The following is a 15,143-nucleotide window of genomic DNA, read 5'->3' on the forward strand; positions in this document are numbered from 1 at the left end:
AGTCATGTTTTACAATATTTTTTTAATGTGTTTTTTCAAACTTTCTTATTCTTCTCTATTGATAATTAATCAATTGCTATAATTTTGTAGATCCCTTCAGACAAGATAACTTGTTGAAGAAAAAATTTACTTGGCGTAGAACAAAGTCAATACAACGGTCAAATCTCGATCTTTTTTAATCACATCAAATGTTTGGCAACATTTTAAATCCTCTGAAATTTAACCAAATATTCCATCGGATCAAACGATGTTTTTTTTTAATCCATGTATCTTGAAATACCATTCTTCCCATCTGTCAGACATTGATTATGTCCATGACAAAAACACAAAATTGATATAAAACCTCAGTCTGCACTACCATTCACAATTATAAAAATATAAATGTAATTCCTGACATCGAATTACGGTTTACTATAAGTGATCAACTTTGTCAAGAACTCAGCTTATTGAACTAAAAGCCAAATCTATTTCATATGGATATTTTATTTAAAAAAGGCAACAACACTTAAAGAAAGTAAATTAAAAAAAAGACTTATATAGTTGGAAGAATATGTATTGATGAAAGCATTGAAGAACTAGAAAATTTAAAATCTGAAATAAATAATATACAAATATAACAATAAAAAGGCTGATGAGATAAACAAATAATAATAATGGACTTTGCAATGTGGAAAAGCCATCTCAATATTGTTGAAGCCTAGACATGATTAATGTCGCATCAAAACAATATATAAACTTAAATAAATGAAAATGATGATAATAATAATAAAAATTATAATGGGCCAAAATGCATTCTTTACACAATGTTATCTTAATACCAGTTTCTCAATAAGCAAAAAAGTGAATGCAGTTATGAAGATTTTAATAACTATGTAAAAGGAATACATGCCCGAAATTCTAAATTCTACCGGAGTGAGTTGAATTAAATCGATGGTTTCATAACTGTAGAGGAAGCTTTAACAGTTTTTAAGAATATGTTAAATGCAGATTGTTATCAAATCTTCTGGTAAATCTATGCTTGTTATACAAAAATGGCGCCTAAGAACTCTTTTAAATACTGTTTATTAAACTTTCAGATAAGTTATAGCCAGTTGATAATCAATATTTATGGACAAGTTGATCCATAACGACCAGAACCGTTTATTAAAGGAAGATGTATAAAAATACAAGGTTAATTTTTGACATTATGCTCTGTACTTAAAAAAAATGAGATCTCAGATTTACTTATCCTTATTGTTTTTAAAAAAAGATTAATTGGCGTGGTCCTTTGTACAAAATACTTTCTGTCTTCAGACATAAAGCGTTGACTCATGTTTTATATAAAGACTCTACATCAGCTGTTACTCGTTGCGGTTATTTGTCTGATTTGTCCCTCCCTATTTGAAGAGGTTGCAGGCAAGGGGATCCTCTCTCATCTGATATTGTTTCTTGCTTTGCTGAGGTTTTGGCATTGTATTGATACATAACACAAATATAAAAGGTATTGCAAATAATCGAAATGAACATAAATTATCCCAATTTTCAGAAGATAATTCAATTTTATACAACGGTACCGAACAATCCTTAAATGAAACACTTACTGTTATAAAGAATTTAGCAAATCGTTCAGGTCTTAAATCCATAGTAAAATAATATAGTGGGGGAGGATTAAAAACGATCAATTTGGATGCATTTATTCCATAAATATAACTTACTTGGCTTGAAAGATGTCAATCCATTTGGGGAAATCGGATATATGTCACAAAGCTGTATTCTGATACTTATAAACTCTTGAACTGCAATTATCATTATGCTTTAAATATATTTAACAGAATAGCATACCATTTTGGATAGATGTTTTAAAAAGCTTCTCTTTTTAGTTTGGTACATTTGAAGTAAACACAGAATAATGTTTGCATTATCCACTTTTTATAACATTTATTTATTGATAATAAATTATAACAATTTTTTGAATCATGGTTCGATGATGGAATAAATTGTATAGGTGATAACATAAAAATTGGAACCTTTATTTCTGTTGATGAATTCGATATAATTTACAATTTGAACATACTTAATAAATTATAAAGGAGTGACAAGAGAAATAGCTTAATTTATGGAAAAAAGGTATATCATCTCCTACCTATCAAATTATCAAACCTGTTTGCCCCAATAATTACTAAATATATTAAAACATGAATCTGACGCAAATAGAAAATTAAACATTTTTAATAACAACAACGAACAGCCATCAGTTCAAGGAAAGTGCTATCAAACAAGCGTTAAATTAATTAATGCATTCCAAGCATAACATGAGCACAACATACATGAAGTATGGATATAGTAACAAAATATCAAAAAATATTGTAGAATCCTTTGGCAATTATTGGGATCGTTCAATGCTATTCTCTCACACACATTGTTTATCAATTTGATGATTGTTGTAATGTTTACATCCCTGCTTAAATACTATTTATAATAAACCGTCTGTCATAAACAAATATTATATGTACATTGTACCTAGTTGTGTTTTTCTATTCATTCTTTTGTCTCTTATGAAAGCATATACATGCTTTGGTTGTGTATACATCTTGCAAAATTTCTTTTCTCTTTTTTAATGTCTTGCAGACACCACATTACATAAAAGTGTTTTTTACTAAGTTTTTACCTGCTTCCACGATATAGCACGTTCATGACGCTTTAAATATTTTATTTATTAGTATTGCATACGCATCCTTTTTATCACGGCCAGTATTGTATTACTTTTTCATATGTCATATGTATTTGTTTCCGTCTTGAAAAAAATCCTTACCAGTCAACCATATTTCGGTTTTATAGACTTGCTAATTTGTGGTATGAATAAACATGTTACTTTCTTGATAATTTAATCGCTTGGCTTTCTTGAGCCATGCCCCCGTACTTTCTTCGTAATTCTTCAAGCGATCAAAAAACTACCTGATTCTTTATCTTCTCTTTAGTATTGTTCAAACTGTTGACCATTGCCTAGACCTATTGGTAAGGGATATTCCTGTCTTTTCCCAACATAAACGTTTACTTAGTTTGTATTCTTGAAGTAGAGATCCTGGGTCTATCTTAAGAAGACGTTTTGGAATGAACCATCTTGTCGTTGTAGTCATATTTTCTGTTTTCATAAAAATCAATTTTGCTCCTGAATTAAAAGCGTTTCTGTATGCTTTTATAATGGACTTTATGAGTTAATTCCAGTTGCCTTATGATGTTGATTGACGGCTATCCTTTTGAGTTTCCATCCTTGCAGAATGTGTTTGTTTACTATGTGTTATTTTCCAATTCTTTTTTCTTCTGATGTGCGCATTTTTTCAATTTCTTTTTAAAAAATCCCAACGTATTCCGTTTCATCCCGTTCTATTTGTATTTTCTTTTTATTGGTATGTTCACTGGTAGGAACATAATATTTGAGTTTTTTCCTGTATCGATCTTTTTTTCCAGATATTTCTTTATGTTCTGTACGTTGTATATGCTCGTAAGATATGTCCATTATTTATGCAAAAGAAAAAGGAAAGACGCCTTTACAATATAAAATAGTGAAACTCCAGCTGCTGGAGCAGTATTGAATTTTCATTAAAAACAATTAGTTTGTCCTTTATTTAAGGCAAGTGACCGATTGCCCAAACAGCACAATACAGCACAATACAAACCAACATAAACACAAAATATGAATAAAGCTGGGGTCACCGCCTTGGAACGGTCAATGCAAAGCATTGGGGGTTTAAACCTGGTTATAGAGCGCTCAACCTCACACTTGGCCCAGCAATATTCATAATACATTTAAGTGTAAATAAAATTTAACGTCATAGCATTGTAACTCAAATTTAACAATAATAAAAGGGAATTAAAACGCATTCAATTTAATTACTATTTAATTACTCAATTGCATTGAAGATACAAGAGTAACAGAGTTACAACTTTTTGACGAACGATCAAATAAAACTATTAACAATTGTCAACTACATTCCTTCTTTATAGAAAAGATTTGAGAATATAGCATCATGGAGTTAATATCTCAGATAATCATCGCGCAAATACAGGAAGAAGCAGCAATAATGGGTGTAAAAATTCCATATTACATAGCTTGGTTGTTTATGTGACTGCTAAAAAAATAAAAGTAATTAAATCAAACAAGAAACGCCTATCAGAGAAAAAATATGAATAAAATGATCGAAATAAAATGGAACGTTATAAACCCAATGACCTATGCATGTAGATTACAACTGGGAAAGTCGGTCGTATGACTTCACAAAAATCCATAATGACATAATGACGTGAACAAATTCCAGGGGCAGTACTAAATAAAAATATTAATGGGGCTATGCTACTAATAAAACAAGTTTAGGTGATTTAATATTAAGAAGCAAATGAATAAAAATGGTAATTCCATTAAAGCTACAAAGTATTGCAGGAAATACAAGTGTCACATACCAGTCTCTTATTAAGATTGTTTTATAATTTTAAGTAAGTGAACTTATATAAAGGCCTTCGTTTAATCAAAATCTTTTCATTCAGTCGTATCACTTATCAAAATAATAGTATGACATCCATTTGTTCTTTAGAAATAACAGTACGAAGTTTTTTTCTATTATTAGCAAGAGTCACTTGACCTTTTATCCCAGATGAAAACTAAACGGTACAAAATCCTCACATTGTCCTGGATAAGGTCGCCAAGTTTTATGAAAGAATATTTGGTTGGTTTTATATGTAGCAGGATCAATTTTTGTTTTATATAATTTGCTTATAGAAGGCAAGCCACATGTATTAATGAAATGAGTGTTTTTAAAATATTCCTTGTTTTGTTCAAACTGTTATCCATTGTGTGCGTTAACATTGATTTGTAAAATATTACGATCGAATCTTGAACTCACACTTATCTTGCAAAATGAACATAGATATTTTGTTGATATTTTAACAAATCTTTTTAGAGGATATACAATAATCCGATTATAAACAGGCGTTTTGAACAAACTACATTTAGCGGGAGTTTACAACTTTTATCGTGTAAAAGTTGACAAGGTAAAGGCAGTTAACATATGGACTAATTTAAGTCATAAGTAGTTGTCTATTTGGTTTCAGAAAATGCGACTTCTGCAGCTGGCGATCGTGTATTTGAGTGCCCAAGGTAAAAACAATCTTACGAAGAGTGGTAATGACATTAAGAGACCGTTTATATGCATTAACAGTACCTAAATATTGATTGCTTAGACAGGTCGCCTTTTCTAATGTCCACAATTTATGTAATACCTAATAATAGTTATTGACAATTTTATAACATTATTGTTAGTGTTTAACAGCGCGTTCCCACGGTAATTTCAAATTGTTCATATCGTCTACTGAATGTAATAACTAGGGTAACTGACATTTTGTGAATTGTTCAGGAAAGCATATTTTCAGACATTTTCCAAAATACAGTAAGAGCTCTTACGTGATTTTTTGCGCTCAAAATATTTCAGTGTTGAAATTATGGCAACTGCTCCTTTCTTAATTTTTTATTGTTTTAAAAAAGACATATCAATTTGGATTTTTGTTTCGTTTTTCAATTGTTATTATAATACTAATCAGAAAATTTGAATACGGAAAAATGTTTATTATTTTAATAAAACATTTTTTGCTTCTCCTGAAAATTTAACAAAATGTCAGTTACGCTACTTTATACATTCAGAAAATGACATGTGTTTGTTATGTCAATTTTGAAAAATTGATTAAAACATTATTTTTACCAAAAAGGTTGACTTAATATTTTAACAGTTGATGTACGTCACCTTAATAAACACAAAAATGGAAAAAAGTAAAAATGTTTAAAAATGTCAGTTACATGACTTATTACATTCAGTAGGCGATATGTTCTTTTAATTGCCATCCTTGTCCGGTTTACAGTGACGAGTCTTGTTGTCTGGACAGGATCAACACACCAAATAATGACTTCCATGGAATGTTTGGCAGACGTGGACATAACATTCAATTATAAAAGTCCTCATTTTACCAAAGAAAAGAGGTTAGCGGAGTGTGAACAAGAAAAATGCTTTTTAGTTAATCATGCCCTTGCGGATCGGTATTCAGTTGAAAAAACCAGACAAGGTGGGCGCCTTGTGATTCTAAAAGACGATATTGGAACTCACGGACAGTACAGATGTTGTGAATCATATAATATATCCGCATGTGATAGTATGGAAATAGGACCTCCAACTACAAGCATTCTGACTACGGTCAACGTGCACCAACACAGTGAAGAAGACACATCTGCAAGAAAAGGTATATGAACAGAACACATGATATTAGCGCAATTCTAATATAACTGACTAACCATTACAGGAAATAGGATTCATGGAAACTGGATATGTGATCTGTCTGTGATTTTTCTTTAACTTACTGCGGGTAACATTCTTTAAATTAAACGTCAGATATGGACGGGGAGAGATAGTCAGTCCGTATGAAAATGGATGTAGGTATTTATGATTGTGCGTATGTATGCACCTGTGCGTATGTATATGTGCATGAATGCATGGCTCTGTCATATTTCACAAGATGACACGTGTAAACTCGATACATCTTTGTTCAAAAGGTTATCGCTTTTTAGCTATAACGAATGCAATAATTCTCGTTTATTTATCATATTACCATCGTATAAATAATTTTGGATTGCATTTGTATTTCTTTTAAAGAAGTTTAACTACAGTGTCAGAAAACAAGCTTAAAGTATAGTTTACTTTACATAAAGATACAGCTGTCAAAATGTATACATGTAAATGTTTAAATGTGTTTATGATCATTGAATAGGGGCAATATTACTTATATTATATTGTTGTGGGGTTACGATACATTCTATTTTAATTCAAAATGACACCACTCCTAATAGCAACTTCTCTATTGTTACGTTAACGAGCGCGTTTGCGCAATTTAATTAAAATGTATTAATCTTTAAAACATTAGTGGCCATGAACAGACAACCACACTTCTAAGCATAACAATAATTCTTAAATATTATTTAAATGATGATACTGCACAGTATAGAACATTCAACCAAAACATATACGCACATATCCCGCTATACTAAACGAGTAACTTCTATAAATAAAATTCGCTTCCCAATTCAGAATGTGTTTCTGTTGTTAAATAAATCCATGCATTTAATGATAACTTCATGAAAACAAGATGCAGTACACATTCAAGTAATTAAATATCTAACCAATACTGGTCACTTCCTCGTACCATTAATTAATCATCACGTTGAATATGGTATTTTTGCAGATTATATTTATTCGCATAACTTCTCAACCAACTATAAAGCAATTTGTTACTTTATAAAGAAATGCATGTATTGTTTTTATTTGAAGACACAAGTATATTTCATGGTTACGTAAAGGTAGTATTCCAACTTTTGAAAAACAGTGTTGATATAATTGTGAACGTCTTAACAAACATGTAGCAATACAGATCCTTATTCAGGAATGTGTATTTGTATTTTGCAGCCACAACTTCAACCGACAGCAAGTCTGATACGAACAGCACTGTAATCGTGTTTGTCGTTGCGATTGTGATGTTGTCGATTGTAATAATCGTGCTGATTGTGGTGTTAGGTAAGTGTACCAGGAAGGCAACACCAACATTTTAATATGCGAAAAAATATCGATTAAACAAGTTCGGAAACAATGTTTCATGCATCATAGCATACTTTAATTTTATGTTATAGGACGCAGAAAACAACTGCGCTGCAAAAGTTCATTCCAGGTAAACGTTCATATAGTATTTGTTACTAGTGACCTATTACAATTTGATGACTTGCAATTTGAAAACATTTCAAAATTAAGTGCTCGCATTACCGGTTTACATGCTTATACAACAGTTATAGTAAATTATTCATTTGATTTTAGGCATAATGATTTCACAGTTGTGACAAATGTAGTTCGATAAAAACTAACTGAACGGAAATAATGGCATTCATTTGACAGTACTTTTTTGTGTGGTTTGTAAAATAAACTTATTTCATAAGTTTGGTCCTTATATGCAGATAAATGTTCATATGACACCAATATTGGAACACATTTTATTTCGGAGCATAAACGGTGTACTTATGTAAAAGCATACAATTTAAGTAAATCGTTTTAATTTGATTTTAGGAAGAAAGATTTTATAGTTGTGAAAAAAATAGAACGATACACGTTATTTGAACACAAATAATGCTATTAATTTGACAGTATGTATTTTGTATGTGAGGTTTGTAAAATTAAATTAGTTCATAAGTTTGGTCCATACATGTTGATACATGTTCACATGACACTAATATTGGAACCCATTTTATTTCAGTGCAAAGAAGATCCAAAGGTACTACTTTAATCCGTATATATGCGTTAGTTGTTTTTGTTAAAATATCGTCTTTACAGATTTTCGTGTTTCATACTCCAAATGGTTTTTTTATTACTGTGAACGTACTACACTTACATCGGTGTAATGGCCTGTGCACAAATACAGAAGCAAACTTAGATATGTACTCTTAAAAACTAAATCCCTGTGTAAAATATTTTTATAACGTTTCAATAGTAACAAAAGAATAACGAAAACAACACGTAAATGAGTTCATTTAGCAATATAAGGTTACAGTTAATCCTCTGATTGTGTTACAGCACGAAGACGACAAGAGTTCACCAAAAACGTCCGTGGAACAGGTAATCTGCGGTAGTATTGTATTTGATGTTAAGAAGTGGCTAAACTGTCCCCTATATATAAATGCAGAATAGCATCGTCCTGACTATCTGATTAGTATTTGATCGTTCAATAGAAGACTCCCCCTTTTGATTTGACTATGTATTTACATTAATGTCGCTTAGCAAGTTTTCAACTTTTACGTCGATTATGCTGAGACGCCAGGAATTGCTTTTTTTTCTACAAAAATACATTTTATTAATAAACCAAAAAATAATTATCCTCTTAAAGTTGTTCGGCGAGTGCGCAACACCTGTAAATCTGGCCAACTTATTGTACTATGTACTTCCTCTCAAAGCCCGTATGAAAATACGATATTAAATTTAAATTTGAATGCATTTCATGTTTTCAAAAAAAAAAGAATTGTGAGAGCTTCTGCGCAGAAAAAGACAAGTATACCCGAAAATACAATGTGAACAATAATGATCTGTGAACTCCGCTTAACGTCCTATGAAAATGTTTTGGTTTTGTACTCCAAATTTTCCTTCATGCCCTCTATGAACGTATCCAGTTTTATTGAAATTACTCTTATACAAGTATTTGTACAAGAATATTGACTTCAGGGGAAACGATTACAAAAATCATGATAAGAGGAATATTTTTCTTGTTATCTGCGCTTCCCCGTGATATCCTCCATCAGTAACTATAGGTTTCAGAGGGGGGTGATCACGTGACGAACAAGATGGCGACGTCCATGTCGAGGCAGGTATTTTTCGTCGTTTTAAACCCTTTATTACTTGTATTATTATTTTTTATTCCGCTCACTTTCCAGCCATATTAGAAACAAAGTTACTGGCTTTTACTTCAAAGTAATATTCGCTGTATATCTTTACTTTACTCTGTGCGAAATTTCTTAGCGGAATGACCTCATTAGGGCTCTACTAAGAAAATTTGCGGGGAGTAAATTCGAGATATAAAGCGAATTTAAATACGAAATAAACACTAATCACCTTTTTACTAATTTGGCTCGAAAGTGAGCGTCATTGAAAAAAAAACGAGAAGTAATAAAGGGTATAAATAGGCGAAAAAAACAGTCTCGGTTTGGACGTCGCCATCTTGACTATCACGTGATTACCCCCTCTGGGTTTATTACTTTATTTTAATACTTCCTGAGTTATGCTCCGCAGAAGAATAAGGATAGACGACGAACAAAATGACGGAAAGACGGACGATGCAATTAATGTGTGCCTTCCTTCGATGGCATAACATTTCCACTGTAAAAGATAATATAAAGTCATATATAATGAAGCTTCCTCGCAATACATATAATAAATAAAATAGTTTACGTGATTATTTAGCTTCCTTTTTAAGTACGTTCTTTACGTTGCTTGTATTTTTAACCAGGTTTTCCGAAGGAAAAAACTGGTTATTAGATTGGCGAATGCGGGCGGGCTGGCTAGCTGGCTGGCTGGCTGGCTGGCGGGCTGGCTGGCGGGCTGGCGGGCGGGCGGAACAAGCTTGTCCGGGCCATAACTATGTCGTTCATTGTCAGATTTTAAAATCATTTGGCACATTTGTTCACCATCATTGGACGGTGTGTCGCGCGAAATAATTACGTCGATATCTCCAAGGTCAAGGTCACACTTTGAGTTCAAAGGTCAAAAATGGCCATAAATGAGCTTGTCCTGGCCATAACTATGTCATTCATTGTGAGATTTCATTTGGCACATTTGTTCACCATCATGGGACGGTGTGTCGCACGAAAGAATCACGTCAATATCTCCAATGTCAAGGTCGCCACGACTAAAAATATATTTTTTTTAAAACAAACTTACAAAGGGGGTTAATTTTGTTTGTTCATTTCAAAAGTTCAGTTTGAGTTTTCTCCCTTTATCACATTTTTTTTTCACAATGAAAACCTGGTTTTGTGACAATTTTGTCCCTTGTTGAAGAAAGGAATCGTATACTTAGTGATATGTTTATACATGTATTTACTACATACTTCACACAAAACTCAACAATGTGTGGCCTATATTTGGTACACATATGACTCATAACGTGGTAAAGATTGAGATGTATCTTTGTCGGCGATCACATCTTTATACGACAAATCATTGTGATTTGCCACAATGACTCCAAATGTAAGATCAGAAATTGGGCCTAGCCTAGTCTATGTTTTGATTTGTCAAACGTTTTAATTAACAGTTTCATTTTTTTAAAGTATTTAGTAATCACAAAAAATGCATTAATGTATTCTAGGGAGTTGCATGATATTTTAATAATATGTACTCTTAAGTATAACTATTCGAGTAAGGTTTGTGTAGAGTAACTATATTTAACGCATGTGTTTCAGCAAATACAATCAGACGAAATAGACCCTATGCTGAAAAAGGTACTGACTTTATAAACGTGTCAATGAATGATTGAGTTTGATTTCCAAGCTATTTAGTCATTAAACATACGTTAGAAATATAGCAATTAGTTTTTGTTTGTCAGTCATGAAATATGTATTTAACAACTAGTGAAAATTTAATGGTTTAACAAATAGTAACGAATTTATCTCTTCTCAAAATATTTGTAGGAAGACGACACATCCTTGCCGACTGTAATTCACCATAAGGAGAACGAAACATCACTGGTAACATAATCTGATCTTTATAATGTGTGCGTTTTTGTTTTAAGTTACAGATTTTGACAGCACTTTCTATCGCAATAGATGTTCTGCTATTGTTACAAATTGAACTGTAATATAAGTCTGAAATGACAATTCCTGTAATTCCTGTGCGTGGTACACACGGATAATCGTAACACATTGGCAATTGTGAGGCTTAAACATATGCTTTAACGTGAATCCGTAAGTATAGAACCACAACATTGATACGCAGATATTAAGATGTATTTTTATGTCCCCCCACTATAGTAGTGGGGGACATATTGATTTTGCCCTGTCTGTCTGTTGGTCTGTTGGTCTGTTTGCGCCAACTTTAACATTTTGCAATAACTTTTGCTATATTGAAGATAGCAACTTCATATTTGGCATGCATATGTATCTCATGAAGCTGCACAGTTTGAGTGGTGAAAGGTCAAGGTCATCCTTCAAGGTCAGAGGTCAAATATATGTGGCCAAAATCGCTCATTTTATGAATACTTTTGCAATATTGAAGATAGCAACTTGATATTTGGCATGCATGTGTATCTCATGGAGCTGCACATTTTGAGTGGTGAAAGGTCAAGGTCAAGGTCATCCCTCAAGGTCAGAGGTCAAATATTATATATGTGGCCCAAGTCGCTTATTTTATAAATACATTTGCAATATTGAAGATAGCAACTTGATATTTGGCATGCATGTGCATCTCACGGAACTGCACATTTTGAGTGGTAAAAGGTCAAGGTCAAGGTCATCCTTCAAGGTCAGAGGTCAAATATATGTGGCCCAAATCGCTTATTTTATGAATTCATTTGCAATATTGAAGATAGCAACTTGATATTTGGCATGCATGTGTATCTCATGGAGCTGCACATTTTGAGTGGTGAAAGGCCAAGGTCAAGGTCATCCTTCACAAGGTCAAGGTCATCCTTCAAGGTCAAACATCATATAGGGGGACATTGTGTTTCACAAACGCATCTTGTTATTGTCTGATATATGTTTTACATCAGGTCAGTTGTTTATAGAAGTCAATATTTGAAGGATCATCATTTAGCCTCCGATTACCGTGTATCGAGCGGTTAAGGAAAAAGGCAGAATAATTTCTGAATTGATGCATGAGACGTCACATCCGAAAAGGAAGAATACTCGATTGCAATATGCATTAGGCCAAACAAATTAGAACATTCAAATCACTGAAATTATTTATACAAACTGAAACAGTAACTTAACTTTTTATAACTTCTACTTAAAAGTTTACATGATTCTGTTGTATCGGTCATTCTACATGGACACATAACAGTGCTCAAGAATCGAAAAAACACAAACGTTTACAATTTGTTCAAACAAATTTCGGCGTATATGTTACTATTGAAAGATTTGATAAAATAAGCATCAACTCGGGACGGTATAAATCCACTGAACATGTGTATACCCTCATGCCACATATTTTCGCGGTGTGTGCGCACAGTTCTTATTCTAGATTGTTTCATGTATCATTTTCTACTAGTTTAGAAACACAATTATCGATATCAAAAACGCTCGATATCAGGGAATTGTACGAAACGTTAGATAAATAAAATTGGCTATGATGTCATACTTTATAAGTTTATAATAAAATTTTGATTTAGTAAAATAAGTTACGTATAATAAAACGAACATTTTCATACAAAGTTGTATTATGTTTTTACACAGATATATACACAATCATCAAAAACTAACATGGCACAAGTTAAATTCAAGTCCTCAGCTAGTCGTGCAAACTACATAAAAAACATTTAACTAATTCATTCCCGCTAAAATTGCTCGGTTATAACGATGTAATTGTAGTTTTTCTTGAAAATAGGATCGTAAAGGTATGACACGGGAAGAGGACAATTACAACGAGCGAGGCATGGTATAGGGAAGATAACCCCGGGTTATGGTTAGTTTAGGGTTAGGGGTCGGGTTAGGGTTAAGGTATGGGTTAAAGCTAACTCTGACCGAAACCCGACCCCTAAACCTAACCCTTACCCTAACCCTCTAACCCGCCCATGCGCATTACAATACCATGCCTCGCTCGTTGTCGTTGTCCGCTTCCCGTATGGGGGATGACACACGCAACAAACAGTTACTGTCATATCGTTTACTGGTAAAACAGGTAAGGCACGAATTAAAACGACTCGGCAGGCATCGTCGTTGTTTTATTGACAACCTCACCTTAAATTTTGATAAAATATGGAATTTGATGTCAACTGTTATTAACGTTCAATTTGATATCCTACTTCTGAGCTATTCATGTACACCATGTGTGCAACAAATACACACAACACGCAAAGCCATACGTAAAACGTTGCTTAAGTCGTCGGACGTTTAAGCGCAGCAATTAATTATTTCTTAACTTTTAACGTTTGACTGACTGGTGTCGTTCTTAAAGCACTGTGTTTCTTGAGTTTATTAAGTGCATTTATTAAACTGGGATTTTTTTTACAGAGTAAGCAGTCTGATATTGAACCGTTCCATTCAACAGACGGAGAACAAGAGTGGTTAGAGATACCGAATCCGATGTTATGTGACAGTATATTCAACAATATCATTACACCGGTAAATTTATCTTGTTTCTTTATCTTATATTAAACAATTTAAAAACAGTTAAAGTAATATGTACTTTATAAATTTTACAATGTGTGAAGTTTTTATTTTGTGAAAATATGTAAAATAATGAAAGTAATGTTGCAGGGAACTTGCCAGAAAATGACGTCGGACGTTGACGTTAATCGGAAATGTTTTTCACTCGCGGAGGTAGTGTACATCACATTTACTCTGAATGTTTTAATTCTCACAGTTGAAGACCGCATTTTTCATACAGGTCTGAACCACATCAATATATTCATTTAGTCTCGATCACAACCTAATATGCGTACATGTTTTTAAATTTATGCATGGAATATTCTTTCAAACAATACAGCTCAATTATGTAAATCGAATGCGATAAATTAAATGATTAAGGTAATTGTATTGTTGATATTACGTTTAATACGTCAGTTGTGCGTATTGGCATCGTATACACTACCGAATGAAATTATGATTGAATCACTGTATTGTAGATAGAAAATGTAGAGTGGCGTGATGAAAACAGGACAGGACCAAAAGCGGTATGCCTGATGAGTTTTGTCTCTTTAAGAAATACTACTACCTGTGTATATTTGCATTTTTAAACGTATTGTGGTGAAGGTACATCAAGTCCATAAATTTAGCATATATTTGTCAACAATATTGATATTGTTTTTCTGTCAAGTATTACTATTCTTAAGTTACTAACTATGACTGTATTTTGTTTTTATAAAATGTATAAAGGCAGGACTATGATATTTAAAATATGTATTTGTAATTTAGTAAAGATATCTCAGACATCAATATGCACTGTTTTAAAAAATAACGATGAGGAGAGTATTGAAATATTGCAATTATGAATTAAATTAAAAAGTCATTATCATGTCTGTTACAACATGCATACATATATACATGTATACACGAACAAACCTAACTAAAGCAATGCATAAATGAGTGAGTGAGTGAGTGAGTGAGTAAGTGAGTGAGTGAGTGAGTGACTGACTGAATGACTGTATGAATGAATGCATGAATTAATGAATGCACGAACGAACGAATGAACGCACGATTTGACGAAATAACAAAATAAATAATGGTCTGCAAGTCAATGACTTAAATATCACATGTAAAAAAAATCATTAATTTTTTGTTGATTGTGTTATCATCTGCGTGTCATGGCACAAGCAACCGGTACTATATGTAATGATTTTGACTTGTTACAATAATACAACACAAACACAAAACATATGCTGCACACAAA

At 32.5% G+C, this 15,143-nt stretch overlaps 2 protein-coding genes across 2 annotated transcripts in view; both read left to right on the forward strand.

Moving 5' to 3' along the window:
- Positions 1–5,073: 5,073 nt before the first annotated feature.
- On the forward strand, positions 5,074–7,646 carry LOC127865850 (uncharacterized). The gene is made up of 3 exons (XM_052405889.1): positions 5,074–5,131; positions 5,887–6,261; positions 7,479–7,646. The coding sequence occupies exons 1-3, from the start codon at positions 5,089–5,091 to the stop codon at positions 7,619–7,621; spliced, it is 561 nt and encodes a 186-aa protein (XP_052261849.1). The 5' UTR covers positions 5,074–5,088; the 3' UTR covers positions 7,622–7,646.
- A 3,245-nt stretch (positions 7,647–10,891) lies between these two features.
- Positions 10,892–15,143, forward strand: part of LOC127865849 (uncharacterized) — a 12,006-nt gene continuing 7,754 nt past the window's right edge. Inside the window, exons 1-5 of the mRNA XM_052405888.1 lie at positions 10,892–11,041; positions 11,231–11,287; positions 13,766–13,876; positions 14,012–14,074; positions 14,380–14,427. Coding sequence (XP_052261848.1) covers positions 11,030–11,041; positions 11,231–11,287; positions 13,766–13,876; positions 14,012–14,074; positions 14,380–14,427 — 291 coding nt within the window. The 5' untranslated portion in view covers positions 10,892–11,029. The remainder of the gene's footprint in view (positions 11,042–11,230; positions 11,288–13,765; positions 13,877–14,011; positions 14,075–14,379; positions 14,428–15,143) is intronic.

This window comes from Dreissena polymorpha, chromosome 2 (genome assembly GCF_020536995.1).
Source record: "Dreissena polymorpha isolate Duluth1 chromosome 2, UMN_Dpol_1.0, whole genome shotgun sequence".
NCBI lineage: Eukaryota > Metazoa > Mollusca > Bivalvia > Myida > Dreissenidae > Dreissena > Dreissena polymorpha.